This window comes from Protopterus annectens, chromosome 2.part0, assembly GCF_019279795.1.
Source record: "Protopterus annectens isolate FY-2018-M chromosome 2.part0, PAN1.0, whole genome shotgun sequence".
Lineage (NCBI taxonomy): Eukaryota > Metazoa > Chordata > Ceratodontiformes > Protopteridae > Protopterus > Protopterus annectens.
This window is the reverse complement of record NC_056728.1, coordinates 1,309,391,343-1,309,417,592: the sequence shown is the minus strand read 5'-3', so window position 1 is coordinate 1,309,417,592 and position 26,250 is coordinate 1,309,391,343. Positions and strand designations below refer to the sequence as shown.

At 38.3% G+C, this 26,250-nt stretch overlaps 1 protein-coding gene across 2 annotated transcripts in view; it reads right to left on the bottom strand.

Moving 5' to 3' along the window:
- SNX17 (sorting nexin 17) overlaps window positions 1–26,250 on the bottom strand; it is a 1,062,675-nt gene that overhangs the window by 220,456 nt on the left and 815,969 nt on the right. For both annotated transcript variants that reach the window (XM_044061496.1, XM_044061495.1), the window contains exon 11: window positions 1,847–1,969. In XM_044061496.1, coding sequence (XP_043917431.1) covers window positions 1,847–1,969 — 123 coding nt within the window. The remainder of the gene's footprint in view (window positions 1–1,846; window positions 1,970–26,250) is intronic.

Sequence of the window (26,250 nt, the reverse complement as noted above, 5' to 3'; positions counted from 1 at the left end):
GGGAGCAGGAGGCATGGAGTCAGGATTCAAATTAGCCTCGGAAAAAAGCATCATCCACAATGTAAAGAACAGGAGGGACAGCCAAAGGCCTATGTTGAGGAAGAAGAAGGAATTCTCTAAGCCTCTTCTTGGAAGCAGAATAATCCTGACCTTCCCAATGAAAATGTTCCCTCATCTCATGTAAGGTTTCCCCAAAAGAAAAATCTTCAGGCAGAGAGGCAGAGGGCAAGGAGTCCTCAGCATCCGAATCCTCATAAGGAGGAAAAGAATATTCCTGATCAGAGGAAGAGACAGAAGATATAGAAGCCTGGTCAGAGGAATCCATAGGAACATCCTGTCGAGGCCTTTTCCCGGGGGGGGGGGGTGAGAACCCCTAATCATAGCAAGCAAATCTTCAGCCATCCTTAACAATTGCTTCTGTATCCTGGGAGTAGATTCAGAAGTAGCTTGAGCAGGAGCTTTGGACTTAACAGGAGTCTTTGTCTTTGCCTTTGAAATAGTGATGTGAGTAGGCCTGAATACCCCCTCAGAAGCCGGTACCTGCACAGCGACCCATCTGAGGGAGCGACGTCCGAAGGTCCTGCAGCAGATAAAATAGAAGGCCTAGATGGCTCCCCATGGGAGTCCGTATCGGCCATCGGTTCAGAAGTGGCGGACGACAGGGGCTGCAAAAGCACCTCACTGACGACAGCCGAACCGGACGCTGGCTCCAGCTGCAACGAGTCCTGTTTGGACCTCGGAGGCCTGTCCTTGTCTTTGCTCTTCTTTTGAATACCGGTAGAATCTGACGACATTCTATAATTGAAGAGTCTGCCAAAGTAATTCAGAGCCCAGTCGTACCTGCGTTTGATAGTACGAGAATTAAACCTGGCACAGAACCGACAACAAGAAACGTCGTGGTCAGGGCCTAAGCAAGGTAGACAGTAAGAGTGGAAATCTTTATGAGGTATTTGTTTCCCACACGTAATACAATTATTAACTTTTTCTGACATCGGAGGAACAAGAAAAGATTCCCAACGGGTACTTAGCTTTGAGAAGAGAAGTAAGAACTTCGGGCCGACAACAACCAAAAACGCTGTTCGAAAATCGCCAACCAACGACTTGCGAGCTGCTTTCCACCGCACGGCAAGAAATACTGGAGAAGATGGTGTCGGCTGAGGGCTATGTACCAGAGCGTACTGACGTCAAAGTACTGGCTTGTACAGCCGACGCCAGACCCAGACTTTGGGATTCTGGCCGACCTCGGGCTGCCTGCCGGCAGGAGCACCCTACAGTTATGACTGCAACAGTGAAACACGATGAACATCTCAACATTTGCTTAGAGATGTAAGTATTTACAAGCACACCTAAATGTTATGCTTAATTACAGACTTCTTTTTAAATTCAGAACCGTTGCTGCAGACTACACTTTCTAGCTGACATGTGAAGCTTGTCACCTGAAACTGACAACTCACACTTAAAAGGCTGAATGCCACCTGAACTCAAGTTTAAAACTTTTTACTGGCCCTGTACATTATTAAAGCAAGAATGAACGAGTTAATCAGACGATCTGCACAATGCAAAAGACAAGTACCAAAAGGAAATGACACAAAATGTCACAAAAAGCAAAAATGGTGTACAAAGAAACTACAGAAATAGATTCATACAGAAAACAATAAATATTTTTTCTTTGCATGAGGCACTCTTGGGATTGCATTTAATGGGAGGAAAAGCATTCTGTGATGTTAAAAGCCTGAAGTTTTGGGTGGTGCTGTCCTTTCAAACTAAGCCCAATACAGGGTTACAGTACACGTCAACCAGTCTCTCAATCATGTACAGTGTTTTACACCAGCTCAGCAAATCCTACCTGAGGACTTGAAATGGTGACCCACTGAAGACGATCTTTGCTCATCAGGTATTCAAAAGAGAGTTCTAGTTTGATTTCTGATTTTCCTGGGCTATTATTTGCTGTACCATTTGCCATAGGAACCTGCAAAAAATGCAACATAATTTACTTGTGTAATTAATTTGAAATCTGACTGCATTCACTACCAACATCTAAAGTTTAGCTGTGCTGTACCAAAACCACACAAACTTTTCATCAGGTACATTTAATCAGCAGCCAGTGGCTAAATGAACACAGCAGGTATGCAAAAGCTTACCATAAAACAGTTACCTGAAGAGTCCCCTCGCCTAATTAGAAATTCACTAGGTGATGTCACTCACTTGTAACATTTTCTTAGCAGTTGATCTACAGCAAAACTTTCTTCCAATAACCATCAGTGATGAAGGTTTGTCCCAAGGAAATAACTGGTGCCAAAATCATGGACTGAAACTAAATGCAAAAAATGCATTAGTGTATTCTGTGGAAAGTCATCTACCCCAGGGAATAACCACACTGACAATACACCCCTAAAATCTGACCCAGTTATTTGGGAATTTGTGTGGACAGGGACCTAACTTCTGACCAACATGTGTCTATTGTTAGAAAGTCCTTGTACACTGCACAGCTCAAAAACAAAGGGTTGTGTCTAAATGTAGGGATGTCATTGACCCCTCCCCCTTTATTCAGCCCTCATTAGGCAGTTACTTAATATAATGTCTCTTTTGGAATGTATATGTTCAGACATTTGCAACAACTGGAATGCCCACAGGGATGCCACACTAAAGGGATACAAGGCCTAAACAATGTCCTACATGGAGCAACTCAAAGTCCTGTCACTATACTCTGTTTCCTACAGACTGCTAAGAGGTGACCTGTGTCTTGCATTCAAGGCATCTTCTGACCCAGTACTGATGGACATCAGCAAGTCAAATGGCATCAGAAATGCACTCTCTTTTCAGCTAAACCTCTTCGGCAACATCAACAGAACAGTTTGAAGGGACTGGTATATCTCACAGTGGATACTGCTGCTCTGGAACAGACGCCTCATACACAAAAAACAAACACAAAACAAAGTTCATTTCTGTCCATTTCAAATAGAATTTTACCCAAAAATCGCTTCCTATACTACTAATGGACAGAGGCAACTCCTAAATGCTTTATCCTATACATGGGTTCCCTCAAATTATCTATGCTAGGATCCCATTTATTTTCATTTAGTTATAAGTAGAGACCAAGAGTTTTTTCCTCCTAACCTACCCTTTGAATTTAAACCTAGATTCTATGCTGACTGTAATACCATTAACTTAATATACTTAGCTACATGCAACATCTGTACTTGCTTCTATGTAGGCAAGACTACACAGCGATTAAGAGAGAGAGTCAGCAGACATTTATACAAAATAAAGAATAAAAGCACCAAAAATGCACTTGCTAAACATATATTGCAACATTCAGAACATCAGTTCTGTTTTAGAGTTTTACAGTGTGTCTACAAAGGTATCAGGGGATGTGATACTAATAACTACATAGAACAGGCTACATTAAGGTGGTTACTAAGACTTCAAGCACAAACATCCAGGGATTAACAGCAATGTTAATATCAAGCCTGTCTTAAATGGGTGTAGAGTTAAGAAACATTAATAGCACTGCAATGTGTTGAGGTCATCAGTACTTAATGAATGTAATAATGTGATTTGCTTTTTGATAGGCTGTTCTATATTTTATATTATATAATGTTCAGACATTTTTAGATGTTTACAGGATCTGAAGAAGCGTAGTAGTATGCGAAAGCGCTTGTCCTCTTATATCTGTTTTCATTAAAATTGGAGTCTACTTTCGTGGTTGTCCTGCTGGTTTGTATTTTCATATTGATATTTTGCTTCTCTAGCTTGGACTTTTGGTATACGCTGGTGCTAGCTTTTCTGCTTGTTTGTTCTATTCACCAATGTTTACACATCGCAGAAAGTGCATCTCTGGAGCTAGACTACAATCCTACTAATGAATGCTTGCAGCAAAGATGGTCTAACATAGTCAAGAGGCAGGAGAATCCTCTCCTACACTTAACATTTGAAGGCAATACCTCTACAGCCATCAAGTCTCACTCGAATGACTATGAAACCTTTACAATAGCCTTGAGAGATCTTGAAAATAATCTTTACAAACTAAAACGCTTCACCTGGCAATGCTTACAACTTGAAGCATGCCTGCACTTTTGCATCATTCCCAGGGGTAAGAGAGTATTATGTATGCAGACCTGTGGGGAGGCATACCCTGATTTAGTCAAGAGGTGGCAGCAGCTTAACCTGGACTTTGGGTTTAGCTACATTAAATTGATGTTTGAATTTTTTAAACCCTTGGAAGATGACTTATTAATTAAAACTGAACTAATATCAAGCTACAAAGGAGAGACATATGCCAATCTAATTGATAACGTTTACTCCAGTGTTGTGTTATATGAAACCAGGTTATTACACACTCAACAAAAGGAACTGCAAAAGGGACCATAATGACTTCTGTTTGGGGAATGTGTTTGTTTGGCCAAAACTTGGAGGTCCTATAGGTCAGCGTGAAGATACAACTTCCAAACATGCTGCATCCATCGAAGGTACAACAGACACACCTCTCACTATTCTTATGAATGAAACAAGTAACCTTAATGGCTATGGTGCTGAATTACGTCACCAACCAGAATAGTGATAATCTAAATGAGTGTACCCCTCCACCGAATCAATAGGCTTTAACTTATGCTAGAACTGGAGAAAGACCGAAGCTTACAGTGCCTGTAAATGTGGAAAATATTTTACATCTCCCATTGCAGCAAAGAGCATCGCCATATGCCCACTCGACCAGCAGAGGAAGGCAGAAAAGGAAACATTCTGCAGAGAGGTTCCCAATGAACAGGAAGATGTGACAACAGTTGGGCTAGTAGTTAATCTGTCTGACTACTCACTTAGCTTGGATGAACACTCTCTCTGCTGGATAGATGTCTTTCTTTTTTTCCAGCGGCACCAGCTAATATAAGTGACATTTTGACTGATTTAAGGTTGCTTGCACGCAACCTAACTCTGAAACTGTTATTTGGTAATACAGATAAAACCAGCAATATAATATACAAAAGGCCAAGCGAGTTTACTCCACTCCTGCCGTCACATATGGACTCTTCTGTGTGAGCCTGTGAGCAGGAATTTTATAAAACTATGTTTAGTTCTAACTGCAAAGATTTTTATAATGAGCTTCAATGAGATAAAAGCACTAGATCGCTTACTAAGTAACTCTGACTTATCTATAGGCCAGCTGATAAGGGTGGAGCAGTTCTACTAATGAACAGGACTGATTGAAAGCGATGAATGAACTTTTAAATGACTGTGATACTTATTGTAAATTAGGATGGCATCAGTTGAAGACCATCACAAGTAATATTAGTGATTGCTTTTATGATTTACTCATGAGAAGGCACATAGATGAATGCATATATAATTTTTTGAATGAGACACGTTCAGTAGTATAAAGGGACTACCCAAAATACACAAATCCCTCACAGCACCCCCAATGAGACCTATAGTAGCTGGGGGGATGAGCAACTGAGCCTTTGTCCATCTATGTAAAAGGCAAATTGAAACAAGTTACTTTAGCAGTCACTACAACATTAAGGGATACTACTCATTTTAGACGATTTAAATGAATATGTAAGTAGAAATAATGTAACTAATTGTTTGATGGTAACCTTGGATGTCAGAAATCTATTTACCTCTATACCACATGACTATGGTGTTGAAGTAATAAGGGAAATTCTAACCAACCAAGTTGATCTTTCGAATGATGTTAACATATGTATATGTTTATATTTGATTTTATGTAACAATTTTTTATGTTTGAAAAACAGCTGTATTTACAGAAATGGGGTCTTGCTATGGGCACACCATGCGCAAATTCTTATGCAAATCCAATTGTGCACTTCTGGGAATATAGACACCTGTATAATAGTACATTTAGTAAGAATATTAAGTTGTACAGGCATTTTGTGGACATTTTTTATTTTATGGGAAGGGGATGAGAAGTCTCTACTTGAATTTGTTGAATATTTAGAATCCACCACAGATCTTCTCAGATTCATGGTCTCCTAGTCTTACTCCCACATTGACTTTTTAGACATATCCCTCTTGAAAGACTTAAATGGGAATATATGTAAAACATTATTTCACAAGGCATGCTGGTGTAATGGGTTATTATGTAATGAAAGCATACATCCTAGCCATATTTTTCCCAACATAGTGAAAAGTCAATTTTTGAGGGTTACCAGAATATGTAATAATAGTGAGAATTTGGATAAAGAAGCAAGCATATTGGAGAGATTATTTGAAGAAAGGGGTTATGATAAACAGGTGTTAAGTACTATATAAAATAAAGTGTTCCATAACTAACAAGGCACCAGTCCTAGAAAAACAGACAGTAACATTGACAAAACCATGAATAACACTAATGAGATCAATAGTGTGAATAAGATTTCTTTTGACATTGGCATTTACTAACTATGGATACAATACATCTACGGCCAATACAATAAGAGACATACCAAGTTTTACGTATAGGAACAGTAGTAATCTCAAACAGTTACTATGTAATGATAAAGCAAAGACACAGATAAAGGGGAGTAGGTCAGGTACGTATCCCTGTAGGAGCTGTAAAATTTGTAAAGTTATAAGTAGGGAGTAGAAACCAAGAGTTTGTTCACCCTGGCCTAACCTTTGAATTTAAACCTAGATCCTATGCTGACTGTAACACCATTAACTTAATATACTTAGCTATATGCAACATGTACTTGCTTTTATGTAGGTAAGACTACACAGCAATTAAGAGAGAGAGTCAGCAGACATTTATATGAAATAAAGATTAAAAACACCAAAAATGCACTTGCTAAACATATATTGCAACATTCAGAACATCAGTTCTGTTTTAGAGTTTTACAGTGTGTCTACAAAGGTATCAGGGGACGTGATACTAATAACTACATAGAACAGGTTAAATTAAGGTGGTTACTAAGACTTCAAGCACAAACATCCAGGGATTAACAGCAACGTTAATATCAAGCCTGTCTTAAATGGGTGTAGGGTTAAGAAAAATTAATAGCACTGCAATGTGTTGAGGTCATCAGTAATGAATGTAATAATGTGATTTGCTTTTTGATAGGCTGTTCTATATTTTACATTATATAATGTTCACTCATTTTTAGATGTTTATAGGATCTGAAGAACCATAGTAGTACGCAAAAGTGCTTGTCTTCTTACATATGTTTTTATTAAAAGTGGAGTCTACTGTTGTGGTTGTCCTGCTGATTTTTATTTCTATATTTATTTTCATTAGGGGTAATATATAACTACCAACCACAGGATGGGTAAGACCAGTCTATAACCAAATGCACATACAGGGAAAATGGCTAGGCTTTAAATGACTCGCAATGGGAGTGTCTATGCCTCCAAGTTATGCTAGTTTATGGAAGGAAACTAATGTGTATGCTTGTACTTTTATTCCAAATATAATTGTTTTAAAGCATTTTATAGCCGATATCCTGATTATATGGAATGGTACTGAGACAGAACTGAAACATTTTTGGAATATCTAAATTGAGTAACTTTTTTTTTTAATTTTACCATGGAATATGATTTACTGCAAATATTTTTTTTAAGCCATCAGCATTACTAAATGGAATGTTATGTACTAATTTCAAAAAGAGGCAGCTAGCATTTTGGGTTTTAACAGTCAGCATCTACTGTAGCTTAAAATGTATATTCTTAAAAGCCAGCTTATCAGAACGAGACCAACTTGCAATGCATATGTATTTGAAGAGTCAACAGGTATTTTAAAGATATTTTTTTTGAAAGTATATCCAGAACAAATGACTGACAATATTTCTTTGATACTGAAAGGCACACAGTAAATGTAAGCCATATTTGTTTGCAGAAGAGAGAACAAACAGTGCGAGGACTGAAAAAAAATTAATAAAGTTTATGCTTTGAAATTAATGACTTCACAAGATAATGACATTAAAATTATTAAAAGAATTGTTATGGATAACAAGAAAATGTTAGATGTCTTCCCTGAATTGGAAAATATAATTGCAACAAACCCAGAATTTGTACTCACAAGAGGGAGGACGTTAAAAAGAATAGTTAGATAATACAAAGAGTGAAAGCCCAAAAGATAAAGATGAAATGTAAATGCAAAGGCTGCAACTGTAATTTTCTTTTAACATGTGTAGAAAACACATATTTGAGGGTAAAGTAATACAGAACTCCAGGAGTATTTTCTTGTAAATCAAAAATATTATGTTGCTTTTTGCATAAAATGCAAAGTGTTTTTATACTGGATGCACTCCCAGAATATTATCAAAGAGAATACGTGAGCACTGTTACTCTATTAGATGTCATTATGATGCTAATGCACTGCATAAACACATAAGATTATGCGAGAGGAGTATAATAAAGTTTAGAGAATTTTGGAAGCCATAATGTCTTTTTATAGTAAAGATATAACTGAAGAACTGTTTGACCAGAGAGAATGTGACTGGCTGGTCTTACTGGATGTATGCAACGCTCCAGGACTGAAGGATATGGCAAATTTTAAAATATCTGTTTAAAGAAAGGGATATAAAGCATTGATCAGCTGACTAATTGTGTGATTTGTCAGCTGACTAATCATGCGATACAGTTTAGATATTCAGACATTGCATTACTGAACTTCTGAAGCAGTTTCCTTGAGGGATGCTTACTGCAATTTCTGACGGGAACTATGCAATAAAGAGTTATGTTTTATTGCCTTCTGGATTTTAAAATTTAAATGGTGTCATAAATATTATTCTTATGGACAAAAAGTACAGTTGTGTGGATATACTCATCATACCTACAGATGTCAGAACAGTAGGATCACTGCTGCACTAGCATATAGAATACGGGAATTATAACACAGTAGACACATATCCAACCAGTCGGCTTGACTCCAAAGGTTTCTGAGGCCCACATCCCAGGCAGGGCTAGTCCCTTCCATGCAACAGACATAATAAAGATGTATTATACAAAGGGAAGAGGCACTCATGTTATCTGTTTTTTAATTTGGTGTTGTTTCGCCTCGCAGCTGACCATTAGCTGCCACTGGTGCTGCTTCCTCATCCATTGGGTCTACTGGGAACTCCTACATGTCTCAAGACTTATTCTGACTAGCGGTTAGAGCTGGTGAGCAGATTGAGGCATCGTAGTGCAGCATCATATTGGTACTAGGAGGTATGTTGCTTTACACCCTAACACCTACTTTCCCTCTGTACACGCCCGTAACTTCTGATGGTGAAGTGTGCAATCGGAATATGGGATGTGTCATCGTACCGCTGCAGTGCCACAAACAACTATTCTCACTTAGGACTAGCTTCCTTACATGTCCCTAGTCTCCACCAGGGATCTAATAAAAGGTACATGCCCTCCTCTCAGGATAGGCATGCTCATCCTTCCCCACCACCTCTCAGGATAAGCATGGTCATCCTTCCTCGCCACCTCTCAGGATAGGCATGCTCATCCTTCCCCGCTACCTCTCAGGATAGGCATGGTCATCCTTCCCCACCACCTTTCAGGATAGGCATGCTCATCCTTCCCCGCTACCTCTCAGGATAGGCATGCTCATCACAGGCATGCTCATCCTTCCCCGCCACCTCTCAGGATAGGCATGCTCATCCTTCCACACTACCTCTCAGGATAGGCATGCTCATCTTTCCCTGCCACCTCTCAGGACAGGCATGCTCATCCTTCCCCACCACCTCTCAGAACAGGCATGCTCATCCTTCCAAAGCACCTCTCAGGACAGGCATGCTCATCCTTCCCTACCACCCCCCAGATGCCTGAGCCACTAACGGAGTCCAGGTCGCCTGGGCCATAGTTGGGGCTTTATCCCTCTATGCATAGCACGGCATATCTTTAACTCTTTTTGTGGGTGACTGAGGCAGTTACCAACAAGTGTGCTTCTTGAGCCTGAAAGGCAGGCTGAATTGGGTATCACTCCAGAGACTGGTGAAGGAGCAGGAAAGAAGATGATGCCACTAAGATGAGATGCAGCAGCTTAAAAAAAATCATTAAAGGTAGGAGAAAAAAGGAGGATGGACCCAGTACTACAGTAATGAACCTACTGCCTGAGCATCCAAAGTTATGCTGTGTGTGTACACAGCTGTTCAATGTAAGGATTGCTAAAAAAACAGGCAATGGTCAAAGACCAAAGGGGGGAACACACATACCCTCTAGAACTGCAAAAGCTGCTGTGCTCCAAGAAAGGCTATCCACTTTAGAATACCTACAAAAGGTATGGATAGGTGTCCCAGTAGCTTCCTCACATATACTTTGAAATAAAGCAAGCCTGAAAAAAGACAGCAGATGTAGCCACCTGACCTCTATAAATGCATCTTAAACTGCCACCGTAAAGTTTTTCCATATTGATCATATCAGAAATGAATGCTACTAGCTAGCCACTTAGATATGGCTTGCCTATGCAAGAGACTCCTCTACTTAGCTAGCATAAAAGAAGTAAACAGGTGCTCAGTTTGCCTTAAATTCTTACTTCTTTGCAGCAGCTTCTCCCATTTATTGTGGGAATTGGAAGCATGACTGGAAGTTAAATGGCCTGATTCACTGCCAGCTCTGACATTACTTTTGGTACAAAGGATAGACTGCACCCAACGGCCAACCTGTCTCTGCCATACAAAATGCTTTGCACTAATGCTTGTAATTCAAAAATCCTCCTGGCTAAGCTAATGAGCCCCAAGAAAGTCTTTCAAAATAAGAATGACATAAGTACTGAGTCTGCTGATTCAAAAAGAGAAAGAGGCAATTTTCTAAGACAAAGTTCAGATCCCATGGTGGGGAGAGTGGCTCCTTTGGTGATCTCAGATTTACAATACTCAGAAGAAATTACCTAATTGCAGATACTGCTGTCAAAAAAGGTTCTAAGGGCAAGCAAGAGGAGACTGCCAAAAATTAACCTTGACCTAGGCATCAAAAAAGGTCCACGTCAATACAGGGTTGCAAAATAAAGTAGGGTTGTTGGACAAATATAGCCTAAGACTGTGTGTCCTGTAATCTGCATGAAAAGGAAAATCTGGTCCACTTTACTAAGTATGATTTCTTAGTGTTCACTTTCCTACTCTTTTTAATACTGAGGAAAACCTATGGTGGAAGATAACCCCAGTACGTGATCAAGGAGTTATTAACCAGGCTTTTAGGCTGGGGTTCTTTAGGTCTGGGTAACCCCAAGGTAACTAGCTGTTAGGAAAGAAGGGTAACAGCAGCATCTTCTCTATGCTCATCTCCCTTAGGACACAGAACCAAAAGTGTCTTATCCAAAAAAGTGCAGACGTCCTAGCAGAATTAGACAGCCACTGTCCAAGCCTTAACTTCTGTAGTACTTTGGCTGACATAGACACAAAGGTAGTCTCTTTGTCCAAGACACTGAAAACTCATCCACCACTAGGGCTCTCTTGCATGGACACAATGGGAGAATTCTGGAGTCACACGAATCATCAGGAAGGTAAACAGAGATCTCCAAATTAAGGTTAGCTTGTGGAAAAATCTTCAAGTTAGTTTCCACTGTAGATGGCTAGTCTGCATCTGCTCCAGACACTGATGAGAACATTCTGCATGGATAACATAATACATCCAGAGGAAACAAATCTGATTTAATATCAGATTCCACACTCTCAGCAATAACTAGCAGGGGGCATAATTGTGCATGCCTCTATGTTTATTGATACACCATGTAACCAACGTGTTGTCTGATCTCTCTGAAGACTTCCAGTTTTGTTTTCCAGACTAGTCTGAAAATCTGAAGACATGACTGTCAAAGTATGGCCAAATTCTCCCTGAAATTGACAGTTGACATTCACTGACCCTACAAACTGAGCCTTCGGAAATACCCGAATGTTGTTAAATTTGGGTCTGTGTTTCACCTTGAACTGTTGGATTTTTATGAAAAAATGGGTTGTACACTAATGGAACTCATTATCAAGGAGAATTTAAGGAACCTGGGTTCTACTGAAGAAGAAATTAAGAATTTAGATGCACAGTTAAGAAATTACCTGCTTTTTAAGCATAATATTGGCAGTTTTCAGCATATTTTTGTTAAAGTGGCAAAACAGAAAATGTTTTCTTGTTCCAAAAAAACAGAAAAAATCTTAAGGGACACTAAGGACTATACTAATAATGATGTTTACCCTAGGCCACCAAAAAGTACTGGCATTTTTAGTTCCAACAATGACAACGGTGAAGAGAATGATGGTGTTAACCCAAACAATGGTCAAGATAATGTCAACAATGACCAGAAAGGCCCTTCGAGGCCCAAAAGAATTTAGGAAAGGTTCAAAAAGGGGGGATATAGTCACCCTACCTTTGATGATAATGACCATGTTGATGCATCTGATGACATGTACAAATTTCAAGGTTGTAAGATTTACAATTTTTCATCACATCTGGTTTCTCCTGTGTTTTGTTCATTGTTCCAACATGGTTTTAAATACGCACCCTTCAACAAACCTGATTTGGTCGATGTGGTAACGGAACTCAAACTTTTTACCAGAAAATTGAACCTTAAATGTATTTTACCTCCTGATGAGCAAGGGTCTGATATTCCACTACTGCAAAGATCTAGTAACTTCAACCCCCCAGTAATTCCCAAGTACACATGTTTTTGAACAATTATGTGAGCAAAGTATCAGGGAATGGCATTCTAACAATAGGAGATATACGTTCCACAACCTTTCAAGTGAAGAGAGGGAACTTGTGCATAGACTTGACAATGATTCCAGCATATGAATTATGAAACCAGACAAGGGAGGGGGTGTTGTCATCATGGACAGAATTTTGTACTCCTCAAAGATGCTGGATTTTTTTGTTGCGGTATCACAAAATGAGTTGAACATTGCTCATCACAGTACAGACCTCATTTTGGAAGACATATTTACTACATTTGATCGACCTCTTCACGTCAGAGAATTTCTGACTGTTTGTAAGCCTACGATCCTAGGAATTTTTGTTATTCCCAAGATTCATAAATCAGTTACTGACCCTCCACTGTGACCTATAGTGGCACTAGCAGGTTCAAATACTGAACCATTGGCAATATTTGTTGATATTAAATTAAAAAAAATTTTGTGAACAAAAGTCACATCTTAAAAGATTGATGACACTTTTTGAAATTGATTTCAGGGTGTTCTTATTTGCCTAATGCCCTACTGGTGACCATCGATGTAAAGGAACTTTTTTCGGTTATTTCCCATGATGAAGGACTGGACTGGTTCCACCAAGCTCTGGTTAAAGGCTCCAGTCTGTCCAATAATGAAATTAGTCTTATATATCAGATTATGGAACTCATCCTGACATTATCAGGGGGCGACCATGGGGACCCTTCCCCATCATCGTAGTCCATATCTTCTGTGAGGGCTCCTCTGGGGAGTCCACGTGTTTCCTCTGACACACCAGTTTCCGAGGGGGTTCTTCAGTGGGAGCATCCGAAGAAGACTCAGAAAGGGAAATACCCTGTGAAGGGGGTTTCCTGGGCTTTGTGCTCTCGAAGTCCTGGGGGGGGGTGGCCTTTGACAGCTGTGGCTCAGAAGGAACTGGGGGAATAACCAGAGCATTGCTAGAAACAAGCACCCTCTCCATCACCCAGAAAGTGGGCCCACCCGAAACCAAAGACGACAAAATCAGAACCGGGGTCACACCCCGCTCCAGATGGTCTGCCCCCGAGGACGGAGCCTCAAGCTGACTCGGAGCGGTAGTCACCCTCGGATCTGAAGTCAGGACTGACAATACTGTCGGAACAGAGACTGGAACCGGAGGTTTCACCTCCCCCAAGCATGAGATTGAGGAAGGGTGGGTTCCGACGGAACCGACACCCAAAGGAGTCTCGGGGCCTCAGACAGTGTCGTTGTCGGCACCGAGGAAGGGAGTCCTCTAGAAAAAGTTGGATAAATGAGCCTTGAAACTGAGGGATCCAAGGGAGGAGAGTAAGTAGGGGTTGCTGGAGTAATAGACCCAAAGCCTGGAGTGGGATAGGGTCTAGGCGGATTTGAAATTCCCCTGGCAGTCAGCAGCTGGTCAAAAAGGCACACCTTATCCAATTCAAAAAGGCTCCTGGTGGATCTCTCCGATGCCCCTGAGGGGGAATCAGACCGGTCCAAAAAGGGGCTGCAGGCTTGTCCAGCAAATGGGTCCACAGTCGACGAGTATCGGGTCCGTGGTGTATCACAGAATGGCACAGACTATTCCAATTTCGAAACTGGCAACAACGATATAGTTGGAGCCATGAACGAGCTCGAAGCCGAGGTTACAACAGGGGTGAATGACAAAAACGGTTCAGAGGTAGTTTTCGGAACCGATATAGGGGCAGAAATGGGCAAGGATAGTGCAGAGAGAGAAACAGATAAGCTGATCAGAACCGAGGCAGTAGACGGCGCCATAGTCATCGGTGCCGGGGTAGGCGCAGATGAGGCAACCTCGGCAAGCTTCGTTGGAGCCACGCTCGGAGCCGATGTAGTAGTCGGAACCGAGCAGGCAGAACGGTGCTCTGAGGAGAACTTATGGGCCTTGTGTTTATGACTTTTACCCTCTGTCACTGGCCGGTGAAGAGGGGTCCGAGCGAGGGTGTTTATGACTTTTACCCTCTGTCACTGGCCGGTGAAGAGGGGTCCGAGCGAGGATGTTTCTTATCTACGGGAGGAGGGGATGAGACCTCCATCGCAGAAATAGCCTTCGTAAAAGGCGAAGCAAGTAGGCCCTTCAAAATCAGTTTGTTACGACTTTGAAGCTAGCACAAATATCACATGGAGGTTTCGCCGACAAATGCGGAACCCCCAAACAGTACATACACTCTTCATGGAGGTCACTATTCGGTTTACCATTGCAAGAAGAGCAGTGTTTAAACCCCATAGTTCCCTTCTTTTCAGACATAACAGTACACACTCTCACGCAAAAGGGAAAGAGAGGAAACGAAGAAGAAAGACAGGAAATACCAACAATGGTAACAAGATACCACAAGGGTAGAAAGTTAGAAATACCAACGAGAAAGAGATACCTGTGGGTAGAGCTGAAACAATATAGATATCAAGAACAGACTACAAACAGGAAAAAACTTTTACAAAAACTTGTGAATATATCAGAAAAATCACTTGGCTGGAGAGCTCGGTGAAACGCTGCTATATGGCTGCGTGGCAAATGAGATCTGAGGTAACTGAGTAAAGGGCATTGTGGGTAGCAGCTTAGCTCGAGAGTTTTTTGGTGCACGCAAGCTTAGTATAAGGCCGACTCGGTTCAGAGGGCTCGGAACCAAACCCATCATTGATGAACAGGAAGAAAATTAACAACTTCAGGTGGATGGGATAGCAAGGAATGAAAACAGCTAAGAACCCCAGTCAGGCATGCCTATTCAGAAAAGTTTTGTACAAAAGCATTTTAAGATGACAACACACAATTTAATACAACACAAACAATTTAAATATTCACTTGAAGTTTGGCCTTTGATCACTGCACTGTGTAGTAAGGCATCTGTTTTGCTGACACCTGAAGGTTCCATACTTCATTCATTTGGAATTTATATCAATTCTCAGCATATATAAAGATAGTCAAACATTAAGAATATACATTGCCTCATTTTTTAAAGTTTCACAGTGAGTAACATTTATAAGAATTTATACGTTTCTGATGTCAGGAGCATAACAAATAAATATAACAAATCTGGTCTAATCTCAGTGGGATCTATATTTCAAATATGAAAGCTCTAGAATGAACTGTACACTACATGACATGCACTCTAACTAGCTACTAGATTATTAGCTTTAAAGCTATCTGCTCATATAAAACACTCCTCATGCCATGCTTACATTAAAGTGGCTGCTAACCTTAACACTAAGCATGTCACTGCTTAGTGCACCAAAATCAGACTTTTCACTGTATTCAAACCATGTTACAAAATTGGAAACAACATTCCTTAGAATCATTTTATGTCTGGAAAAGCCCCTATATCTGTTTGAATACTTTCAGTGCTTGCTCATCTACATCTGGAGAAGTTAACAGCACTGGTTTATACTTGTGACAGCTCTTGCTGCATTACAGCTTTACTTGGAGAAATGACTTCAGGAGTCTCACTCTGTAACTTGACAATCACAGCTCTCATGGCCTGTATTTTCCAGACAGTTCTGTTCACTCATCTTCCTACAATTTCAGTGTAAAATAGACTCCCTGTTATATGGCCTCTCTCTAACCGTCCATCAAATTTCTGCCATAGCCCTAGCAAAACACAACACAGAAGAACAACCCTTTTGCCTCCTCTAGGCTAAATAATGACAGACATTTGAGTTTTAGACTTCATATTCATTAGAGGAATGCATACGAACACAAATCCTGTAATTCTAGCTGATTTATAACCTATAAACGCTATTTTGTATGCATTTTTGATTAACAAGCCATTAGTTTATCCAGCCTAAGGTCTAGTTCCAGTGAGACCGGATAAGAGGGAGTCTATTGTATTTACACTGTACAAAGGCCTGTAATTTCTTCTACGCAGCCTACCACACATTCTCCACAAGCTGCACAGAATCCTGTTCCAGCTGCTTTACTAATGACTTCATCTTCTGGCTGTGAAATCTCCAGTGGTTTCCACACTTTTACTTTGTCTCCAACTTATAAATCTGGTATACTTCTACAGCTCCGATCACAGTAGTACTGCAGCTACTGGCTTCTTTCCATCATATCTTTTATATTGATTTTCAGGCACCAGCAATGTAGATGAAGTGCACAATCTGCTTTTCAAATTACTGCAGGTGAAGGATAGTGTCCCAGCAATACAGCACTCCTAAACACCATGCCACTGAGATGACTCTCCTCATACCTTTTGCTACTGCTCTTTCTTGTGAGATCGGTTTGGATAGTTCACTTCCAATTACTCAGTGGACAGTGGAAAGTGTGGACTGGATTTTCTGTGTCTGCATTCCCAGTCATGCATAAATCTTCTAAATTCCTGACTTGTGTATACTGACACTTTTGTCATCAGATACAGTTTGTCATCTTTAACCACTAAGCCTTATCATATTTCTTCACTGAAGGAGAAATATGACTGAATTTATTTCATTGATGATTTTTTCCCAGATTAACATTTCACTGTAATGTCTTTCAGTAACTGCATTTCATTAGTAACTGCAGAATTACCTACAGAATATCAACAACTGTTCATGCACCAGCACCACTGATAACCATGCTCTACTCAACATATCTGCTATAAGCAATTCTTTGCCTTGTCTGTATTTCACTTTGGCATATTATCATAGATTAAAAAATATCAGCTCTGTACAGTTTCCACCTGAACAGCTTCACCTTCACAGATCCTGCACAATTATCACTGACATCCACTTCCCATACAACAGACATTCATATCATGGTATCTCAATGCTGCAACATCTATAAGTAGCTTCTTATGCATTTAAAAATTCTTCCTTTTCATAGCTCCACTATTTCCCAAGCTACATCATGTTTTAGCAACTTTTTTTTTTTTTTTTAGAGGAACAGCTATATCAGACAGGTTTTAGGTACAAACTCTGGAACTACTGCATTACTCTTACAAACATCTGCAATGCATGTATGTCTTCTCACTTTTAGCATTTGCACAGCTGCTCAAAACTTCTTCTCAATCAAGTTTCCATCTCGCTAATGTCAGAATATGACCTGTATATTTCAGACTTTACTCTGATTTTGCATTTGTTTTGCTTGAAATTATGTTGTCTTACCTTAGTCAGCTGCTGTACTTCTTTTTTTGTCATGGTCTATTTGTGTTTCTCCGGACAACAGGTATTTAGAATACCTCTGGTGGTGATGAAATGCCAAATGGATGTCTAAGGAAATGTGTAACTTCTTAACTGCATACTAAAAGCAACAATTTAGATTTCTGTTATTTTTACCAAGGTTAGTTCCATTATACATGACATTTTCATGGTAAAGTAGTATTCATATTTATTAGGGGAAATAAAGCCAGGACACTGGGGAATCTCTCCTATGTTGAGAATACAAATAAAATTGTGTATTCTTTTTTGGTAACTGCCAATATTCTATGTCCATATTATCTGTAGGACAGAACACTCGGCACCCCCTTCATGCTGCACTACAATGTCAAAACTGGAAAATGCGCCCAAGTGTCCAGTGTTGGAATAGAACCCAGAGACTTTTGCACTTTCCAGCAACAAAGGCATATATTCTGTACAATTACTGACAATTTTCATCTAACTTTATCTGCCAGAAATCCTGGTTAGCATCTAGTAGTAAAACACTGCATTTATCATTCTTGAGACACCCTTAACTGTAAGCAATGGTTAATGATCTGCTTTAGTCACTCAGTTTAAACCTCCATGATCAATACAAATAAAAAACTGTACTTTCTTCACAAAAGTGACCAAACTACTCACCAATTCTGATGATTTCTAACAGTTTTTAATTACTTGTAATGCTCTCCACTCTTCTGCTCCTGCTCAGCTTTACTTATAAGGGTAAAACTGCTTTTCTGGAAGTGTGAATCAGTGGTATAGCATTGCATTTTATTTGTATGAGACTTTCTTCTTGACAAGTTTCCTAAGTCTATAAACAAATTAGTGCAGTTGTACAGGACATTGTTGTTATGGCTTTGCAAAGTACCAGAGAAGTTTCTGTGACCGTGTGACTAGTGTTGAACACATGCTGTGTATGATTTTACACTGAATTTGTCAGGATTCCTTCTCACAAGCCAAACAACTCAAATAAAAAAAATAACTTCTTTAATTGCTCCTAGTTTTAAAAAAAGGATGCTGTGATCAAATCATCCCATTTTGATCTAATGGAGTCATTTAATGTGGCCACTAGATGGAACCATTTTGATCTAATGCTGCCATCTACTGGCCACATTAGGTTAAGGATTTGCACCTAGAATTCTGTCACCTGTATTTTTCAGACACTCCTGTTTAAAACTTTTTTTCTGAAAAAATATTACAAATTGCACCTGCCTCTAGTTTAAATTCAGCATTCTGTCCTTTCATTTTCTGCAGTTCTTTTCAACAGTCTGACCAGCACGTCTGCCCCACAGTCTCTTGACACATTTCAGGCTTCACACTATTAAGGTTCTTCATTTCTATGGTGCCAGCAAAACATCTGCCTTTTACAGTTCTGTTCAATAGCATGCTGCATAATCTTTTGAACACACTTTTTCATGTACACATCTTGGAGAGATATCCTTTTCTAGCACACATTCTGCAACTCTGATCAAAACTAAGACAAACCAGATCTACTGTAAGCTTTAACTAAAGCAATGAAGTACTCTTGCCTCTATTCTAGATACTCACAGGGTTCTCTCATATTTGCTACTACTTTTAACTTCTTTTGACCCATTTCCCTGTTGATCGTTAGACCCACTGTGGGCAATTGGTCTATTCATTCCCCATCACAGGGATGAAAGCTTATCCAGAAGGAATGACATTTTTCAGCATTTCTGCAGCAAGAGCTTCTGCCAATTGTGTTTTTGCAGCCCTTCCCCTACACACACAAAGTGCTGGGGAGGGACATGCAATGGGATGATTGCAGAGGCCATCCTTCCACCTCTGCAAGGAACATTCCCTCCAAGAATAACTGCCCTTCCCATGAAGCATGTAGTTTCCCTTGGTACCCAACAAGGAAATCACATAAACAGAGTGTGCCTCAGAGTATACTGACCCCACCCCAAGACGCACCATAGGAGAAGCAATCAGGAGACATCTCTTTAATCCTCCACTCTCATGCCTTGCTCCTTCAGTTTTGGGGCCATCAACTAAATTCCAGTCACCTGCATCTTCATCAGGGCTCCATTTCTCTGCACCATACAGCCAGACTACATTCACTGCTTGTACAATGCATCATCATCACTAATTATCATGCTTGCTTTATTTGACTTCATTTTATTATGCATACATTTTCATAAGTCAATTATTTTTCAAGGAACACTAACAATTTCACTTGCTCTTAGTACATTCACAACTTGTATAATGTTTTCAGTCGAAAATTAATGAATCGTGCAACTTGTCAAAATCACAGTCTTTGGTTCCTGTTCATTAATAAATGTGGCTATAGTCTAAGTAGTACTTTGTGGGCATATAAATAAATGTCTACTATACAGCAAATTCTTTTTTTTTTTTTAGCTGACAATATTTACTCATTTTTTATGTATGCCCTCTTATGCTGTACTTCTCTTCAGCAAGAAAAGCAAAAAGTTAAATACCTTTATTGCTTCATCTTCAAATATATACAGGAATGCAGAGCACTGTACCTCTTTATCCTTTCTGCTAATCCACTTGCAGTGAGGTATACAACAAACTAAACCCAAAACTTCCAGATTTAAATCAAATTTCCTTGCACAAAATTCTGAAGGGTGCAAATGAAACAGTTTTTTTTTTAAACAGAGAACTGTACTTCTGTACTTCCAAACAATCTCGACAGCACATATATTTTTCTGATATTTGCAGAGGTATTTCTTCACTTCTGATATTTTATCACTTCCTGTCATCTTGTCATGTCAGGAGGCTTGCAAAATTGCTCTCACATATATCAGACATAGTCTAACCTCCATGAGGTTTACATTCCAATTGAAAACTCTATACAGCAGCAGTGCATCACATAACATGCAAATAAATCTAGCTAGCTCATTAGCCTTAAAGCCATATAGTCACATGACAGTTATTTATTGCTAGAAAGCCATCGGGGAGGCTTTGTTTCATTACTTTCTTGTCTTTCTACCTCCTTAGCAAAAGCAAGAAATAGCTGATCGTCCTTGTGGAGCCCCTTGGTCCTACAACACAGAAGATGCTTGTGAGCATGCATACTATTGGTTTAATTTCTCCAAGTCTTTTGGGTTTCTAGTACCATGACAGGAATGGATCCCATTCCTAAGTCCAAGTATGCCTGTTGCTCATGACATTAGTACTGTTTCAATCTTTGATGTTAGCCAGACGCCTTCTGTAATTCCTATGGAGTTACATTAAAGGTAGCATATCTTAACACGATTGTAAATGTTTTTTATAAAACCCACTGTCCCTACTACTGTTAGAAGTGTATGGGTATCTTTCTTCCACACTGCCCTCATTTCTGCCTGCAAATCCTGGTAGTTTATGACTTTGTGCCTCTCTGTATGCAAGTCACTGTAATCAATGGGAGTAGAAATTTCAATGATCAATGCTACTTCTGTCTTTTTTTCATGGACTACTATATCTGGTTTTGTTGTATCTGTTTTTTGAACTATTTGTAATGGGTGACACCACATGATGTAAACTTCATCATTCCCTATAATAGTTTGCGACTTATGTTTCCAATGCCTCTCAGCTACTTCAATAGTGTAATGTTTGCACATTCTCCAATGCAAAAGTATTTCCACATTAATATGCCTTTCAGTATACAGGCCCCTCTACCATTAATGCATCACACCCAGCAACAAGATATGCAACTATTTCCACTTCTGTTTTACAGAAACTGCATTTGTCTGTTTCTCCCACATATTCAATGGGCTTTGCAAACCAATATGTAGGTAGTGCACTGCCCTGGGTCACCAATATTAACCTTTTATCTTTTGGTTTAAATTCACCTCTCCTTAACCATTCCTGCAGATCCTGATTGACATGAGGTTGTTCTAGGAGTTCTCTTCATGTTTCAAAACTTTCACTATGTTTGGATATGGTGAGGTTAGCAGATATGTATGCAGTTCTGTAACTGCAAATCTGTACAAGTAATCAATTTTGAGGAGGCCCATACCTCCTTCAGAATGAGGAATATATAAAAATCAGTGTATACCAAGCTTATATATCATTTGATAAGCATGAACCATTTTTCTTGTTTTCCTGTCCAACTCATCCAACATCTTTTGGGGCCAATCACCACAAACCGCTGTTTTTAGTATTCATTTTAGATTTCTAAAATATTTCTTACTGAGTTCTGTTTGCATTTGCTTATGTTTTATTGCTGATCCTTCATCAATCCCCAAACATTTATACACATCCCTTCTACTCAAGTTCCTTTATATCACATTCCTGTCCCAGACTGATATTTTTTTGGTACTGTGGCTTTCCTGGTTTCAGGATTGCTTTTGCACATTTATCAAGACCAAATGACATTGTTACATCATCTCTGAAAGTTTTGAAAACAGTTGCCATGACCTAATCTGTTAAGTAGACAGCTTAATGGGTTGAGGGTATGACAAAAGAGCAGCTGTGGAAAAGAGTCGGTCTGGAATATCCCCCTTTGAATTTTTATCTCTGGGATAAGGATTTTTGTCTGTTATCGTGGCTTACCTATAGAGTGGTTTGCCACTGTTTCATGATCACTGTAATGTAATTGATCAATGTAGGGTGTATCCTATACATCTGTAAGCACTCCTTTATTCATGAATGTGGGATACTGTCAAATGTTTTTGTACTCAATCCATGCCATACTTAGATTATTCCCCTTTTTACAATTCTCCATTATGACTTCAACAACAAATGATCCTTTGTTCCACATGACTTTATTTTGTTACCCTTTTGGTCTACTGAGAGTTTTCTTCCACATGACTATAAACTCCATCAGCATCAATCCCAGTATACAGTTTATAGATCATCAGAACGCAAGTTATTAGTGTACAGTTTTTAGGATAGCTTGCAGGTTCACTCTTAAGGAGGAGTACTGTTTTTCCCGTTAACTACGTTGGTGTTTGTTCGGGGTGTGCATACAAGTAGTTCTTACTCTGGGTTAAATCTTCATGTAAAAATGTTAATACTTTTAGCCAAAGACACTGCATCTGAGATTGGGGTTTTCCAGTTAGGAACTTTTCTTAATTTTGTTACAATTTCTCTGGCCATTACTTCATCCCATTTCATACCTTGTATACTTGGATTTCTTACATTTTTTTTTACTTCTACCCACTCAACATCTTTATGTTCCCCAGGGTCTTCACAGATATTGCTCCAAAATGTGTCTACTTTTTTTCTTTGTTGGTGGCGTTTCTAGTCCTTTTGCTTTGTTTCCCAGTTCTCGATGAAACTTTGTTGTGATTATCAATGAATTGCTTATTTTGTACTTTTCCTTTAGATTTATCTGCATATCTTCTATATTTTTCTGCCCGTGATTATATCTTTAGTTTATTTGCAACAGTGTATGGTAGATCCCAGTCTGTTCTAATACAGTGTGTTGTGCTTTTATCATGTTTATCTAAGTATCTTTGTTGATCTGCTCCCTGTTCTATATTCTAACAGTGACATTTCTTGTCTTAATTATTTATAGTTTTCTCTATTCGATGTTTCCATGTTGGCGTTTGATTTCTTACCCTCCTTTGCCTTATTGACCTCTGTTAGATTACATGGGAAATAATTCCTGAAATGGTTTATTTGAATTTGACTCAAGAACAACTTTGGAGATGGAGAAGTTAGTCTGCAGAGTCCTGTTGTTGGAGAATATAGGGTATGCTGGTCTGAAGAACAGTACCCTCATACACTCCTGGTAGATGTGTTGGCTACTTTCATGTCTTTCTTCCAAGATAGACGTTTCAAAGGAGTTGAGGATACCGATATAAAGGGTGATTATATTAGCTTCTCTAGTAGAAATTGGATATCCTGCAGGGGAAATGATCTCTGACCAGAGGTTTCAACATTAAAATTCCCCTGAAGAAGACACTAAAAACTTTCAGTGATACCAGGGACTGAATCTTGGCCTGAATGGTAAGTTACTGACAGCTGCAATATGTAAGTTAATATAGTGTGACTTAAGCCCATGCCATTCAACTCCACTAGGCATAAGAGCACTTGGTTGGGAACTGTGTATGGACAATTGTCAAATTACTAAATTATTCTACTGGACAGCTTCTTTTTCTTTTTTAAAAAAAACAAGTTTATTGTTTTTAACATACAAAATTAATATCATAACAATCTTATACAAGCAATTAAAATGTAAATAGTTATAACATTTAATAAAACAACCAAAATATTTACAGAGACATCCACTACAAATCAAATCAATTGATTAAACTGTAATGTCTTACTAATGAAACCAAGATTTTTTTTAACAGGTTTTGTAAAGTATCCCATATAATATAGTAAGACGTTTTTCTAGTAGTTCTTGACTTTATTGTCATTAATTCTATATGACACACTTCAGTCATAAATCCAGTTTCTGGTTATTATTTTTCTAGCCACTGCTAGAATAGACCATAAACAAGGGAAGTTTAACTTTTTTAACACTTTTAGGAACAGGAGTGTTAAATAATACAAGTGATTTAGAGACAATGAAATTATCTGTGAAAAGAGCCTGCAAAAAATCATTGATTAACATCCAATATTCCTTCAATTTTATACAGTCATAAAACATATGTGCCCAATCGGCATTTATTTCTACAGTACATTTCTTACATAAGTTGTCTTTATTATTTATTTTATTCATCATTAAAGGTGTATAGAAAGATCTATGTAAAAATTTCCCAAGTAAAAAGTCTCCAATTAATGGAAGAAGTAGTTTTATAAGCAGATTCCAATATATATTGTTTATCTTGTTGTTTTGGTGATTCACCATTAATGGAAATGAAATAATTCCAATAAGTATCTGAACTGCAATGAGTTTCTTCTCTAATAATTTTATGTATGTGTGAGAGCTTACCTTTATCAGAAACCCTATGTTGTAAATTTAATATCAAGTAATCAATCAGAATTGGGACAGATTCTTTAACTGTTAAAGACATTAAATCAAGTTTATGAATAAGATGCTGTCTAAAAGTCTGAATTTCTAACCAACATGTTTCTCTCAAATCAAATTCTTGCTTTAAGAAGTCTAAATTTTTTACTTTGTTGTCAGACAGCAACTGATACCAATACTCTAAATCATTCTCTGTATTTAAAAGAATTCTTTCAGAGGTGGCTGATAAAAGAATACCTTGTGTATACATTATAGGGAATAGGATACAATTCCATTCCTTATACTTAGGATGCATAAATATAAAATTATGATATCTAATAATAATATTTAATGGGTAACTAGCTATATATTTTGGTGTAATAGATGAAGTACAAAATTCTTTTAATAACCACAACACGGGGTTATTTACAATAGTATTTTTATGTATTAAAGAGATTTTCATGAAGTGAATGCTAATTAGTTCCCAATAATCTTTCCATTTTGCAACATATGACTGATCTATTAACAAAGTAATAACTTTGAAGAAGAGATAGTATATAAATTAAAGTCTGGAAATGAAATACCCCCTTGAGACCAGCTATTAGTATGTTTCTTTAATGCAATCCTAGGTCTATTAGGTGCCCATAAGAAATTTAACATTAGTGAATTCAATTTCTTAATAATTATTTTTGTAGGTAGGATTTGATTGTATTAAATACAATATCTTAGGGAATATTATCATTTTAATAAGTGTGAGTCTCTCTTCCATGGTAAAAAACATATTGTTCCAGCTATTGAAAAGATTTTGTATATTATGAAGACAGTTACTATAATTATGATGTATAATAGATTTAATATCTTTAGTTAATAGTATACCTAAGTAAGTTATCTGACCTGAGTTGGGTATATATTTGTGAAAATCATTAGTGAGGACATTTTTTCGTGTGTATATAGGTAATATTTTAGTTTTTCTTCATTAAATATCAAACCAGAGATATTTTTAAAATCTGTAATTTTATCAAATAAGGACTGCATAGAAGAGTTAGTTCCTGCTGACGTAATTAGAACATCATCTGCAAAAAGTTGAATTTTAGATATTGTATTTTCATCTATATCAAATCCTACTATATCAGTGCTGTTTCTAATCAAATTAGCCCAAGGCTCCATTATTAAAGTAAATAATAGTGGAGAAAGTGGACACCCTTGTTTTGTACCTTTTAATATGGGTATTTTTTGTGAGACATATGTTCCTATCTTAATGTAAGCCAATGCTCCTTTATATAGATGTTCAATTAGATTCACAAATGCATCAGAGAAATTTGTACACTTCAATAAGATAAACAAGTAGTCCCAACTTACTGAGTCAAATGCTGAACTTATATCAAGACTAATAAGTGTTAAGTCTTTCTTTTTCCCGTTTGCATAATCAATTAACATTAAAGTTCTCCTTATATTATCAATAGTATTTCTATTTATAATAAAGCCTGTCTGATCTATATCTATTATACCTGGAATAATTGTCTTTAATCTGTCAGCAAAAATACTCATAAACATTTTATAGTCAACATTAAGTAATGAAATAGGTCTATATGAAGTGCATCTGGTTGGGTCTTTATTGGGTTTTAAAATTGGTGAAATAAATGTGTATTGCCAGGATGGGGGAGTTGTTAACTCATTTTGAGCTGAAATGAAAAC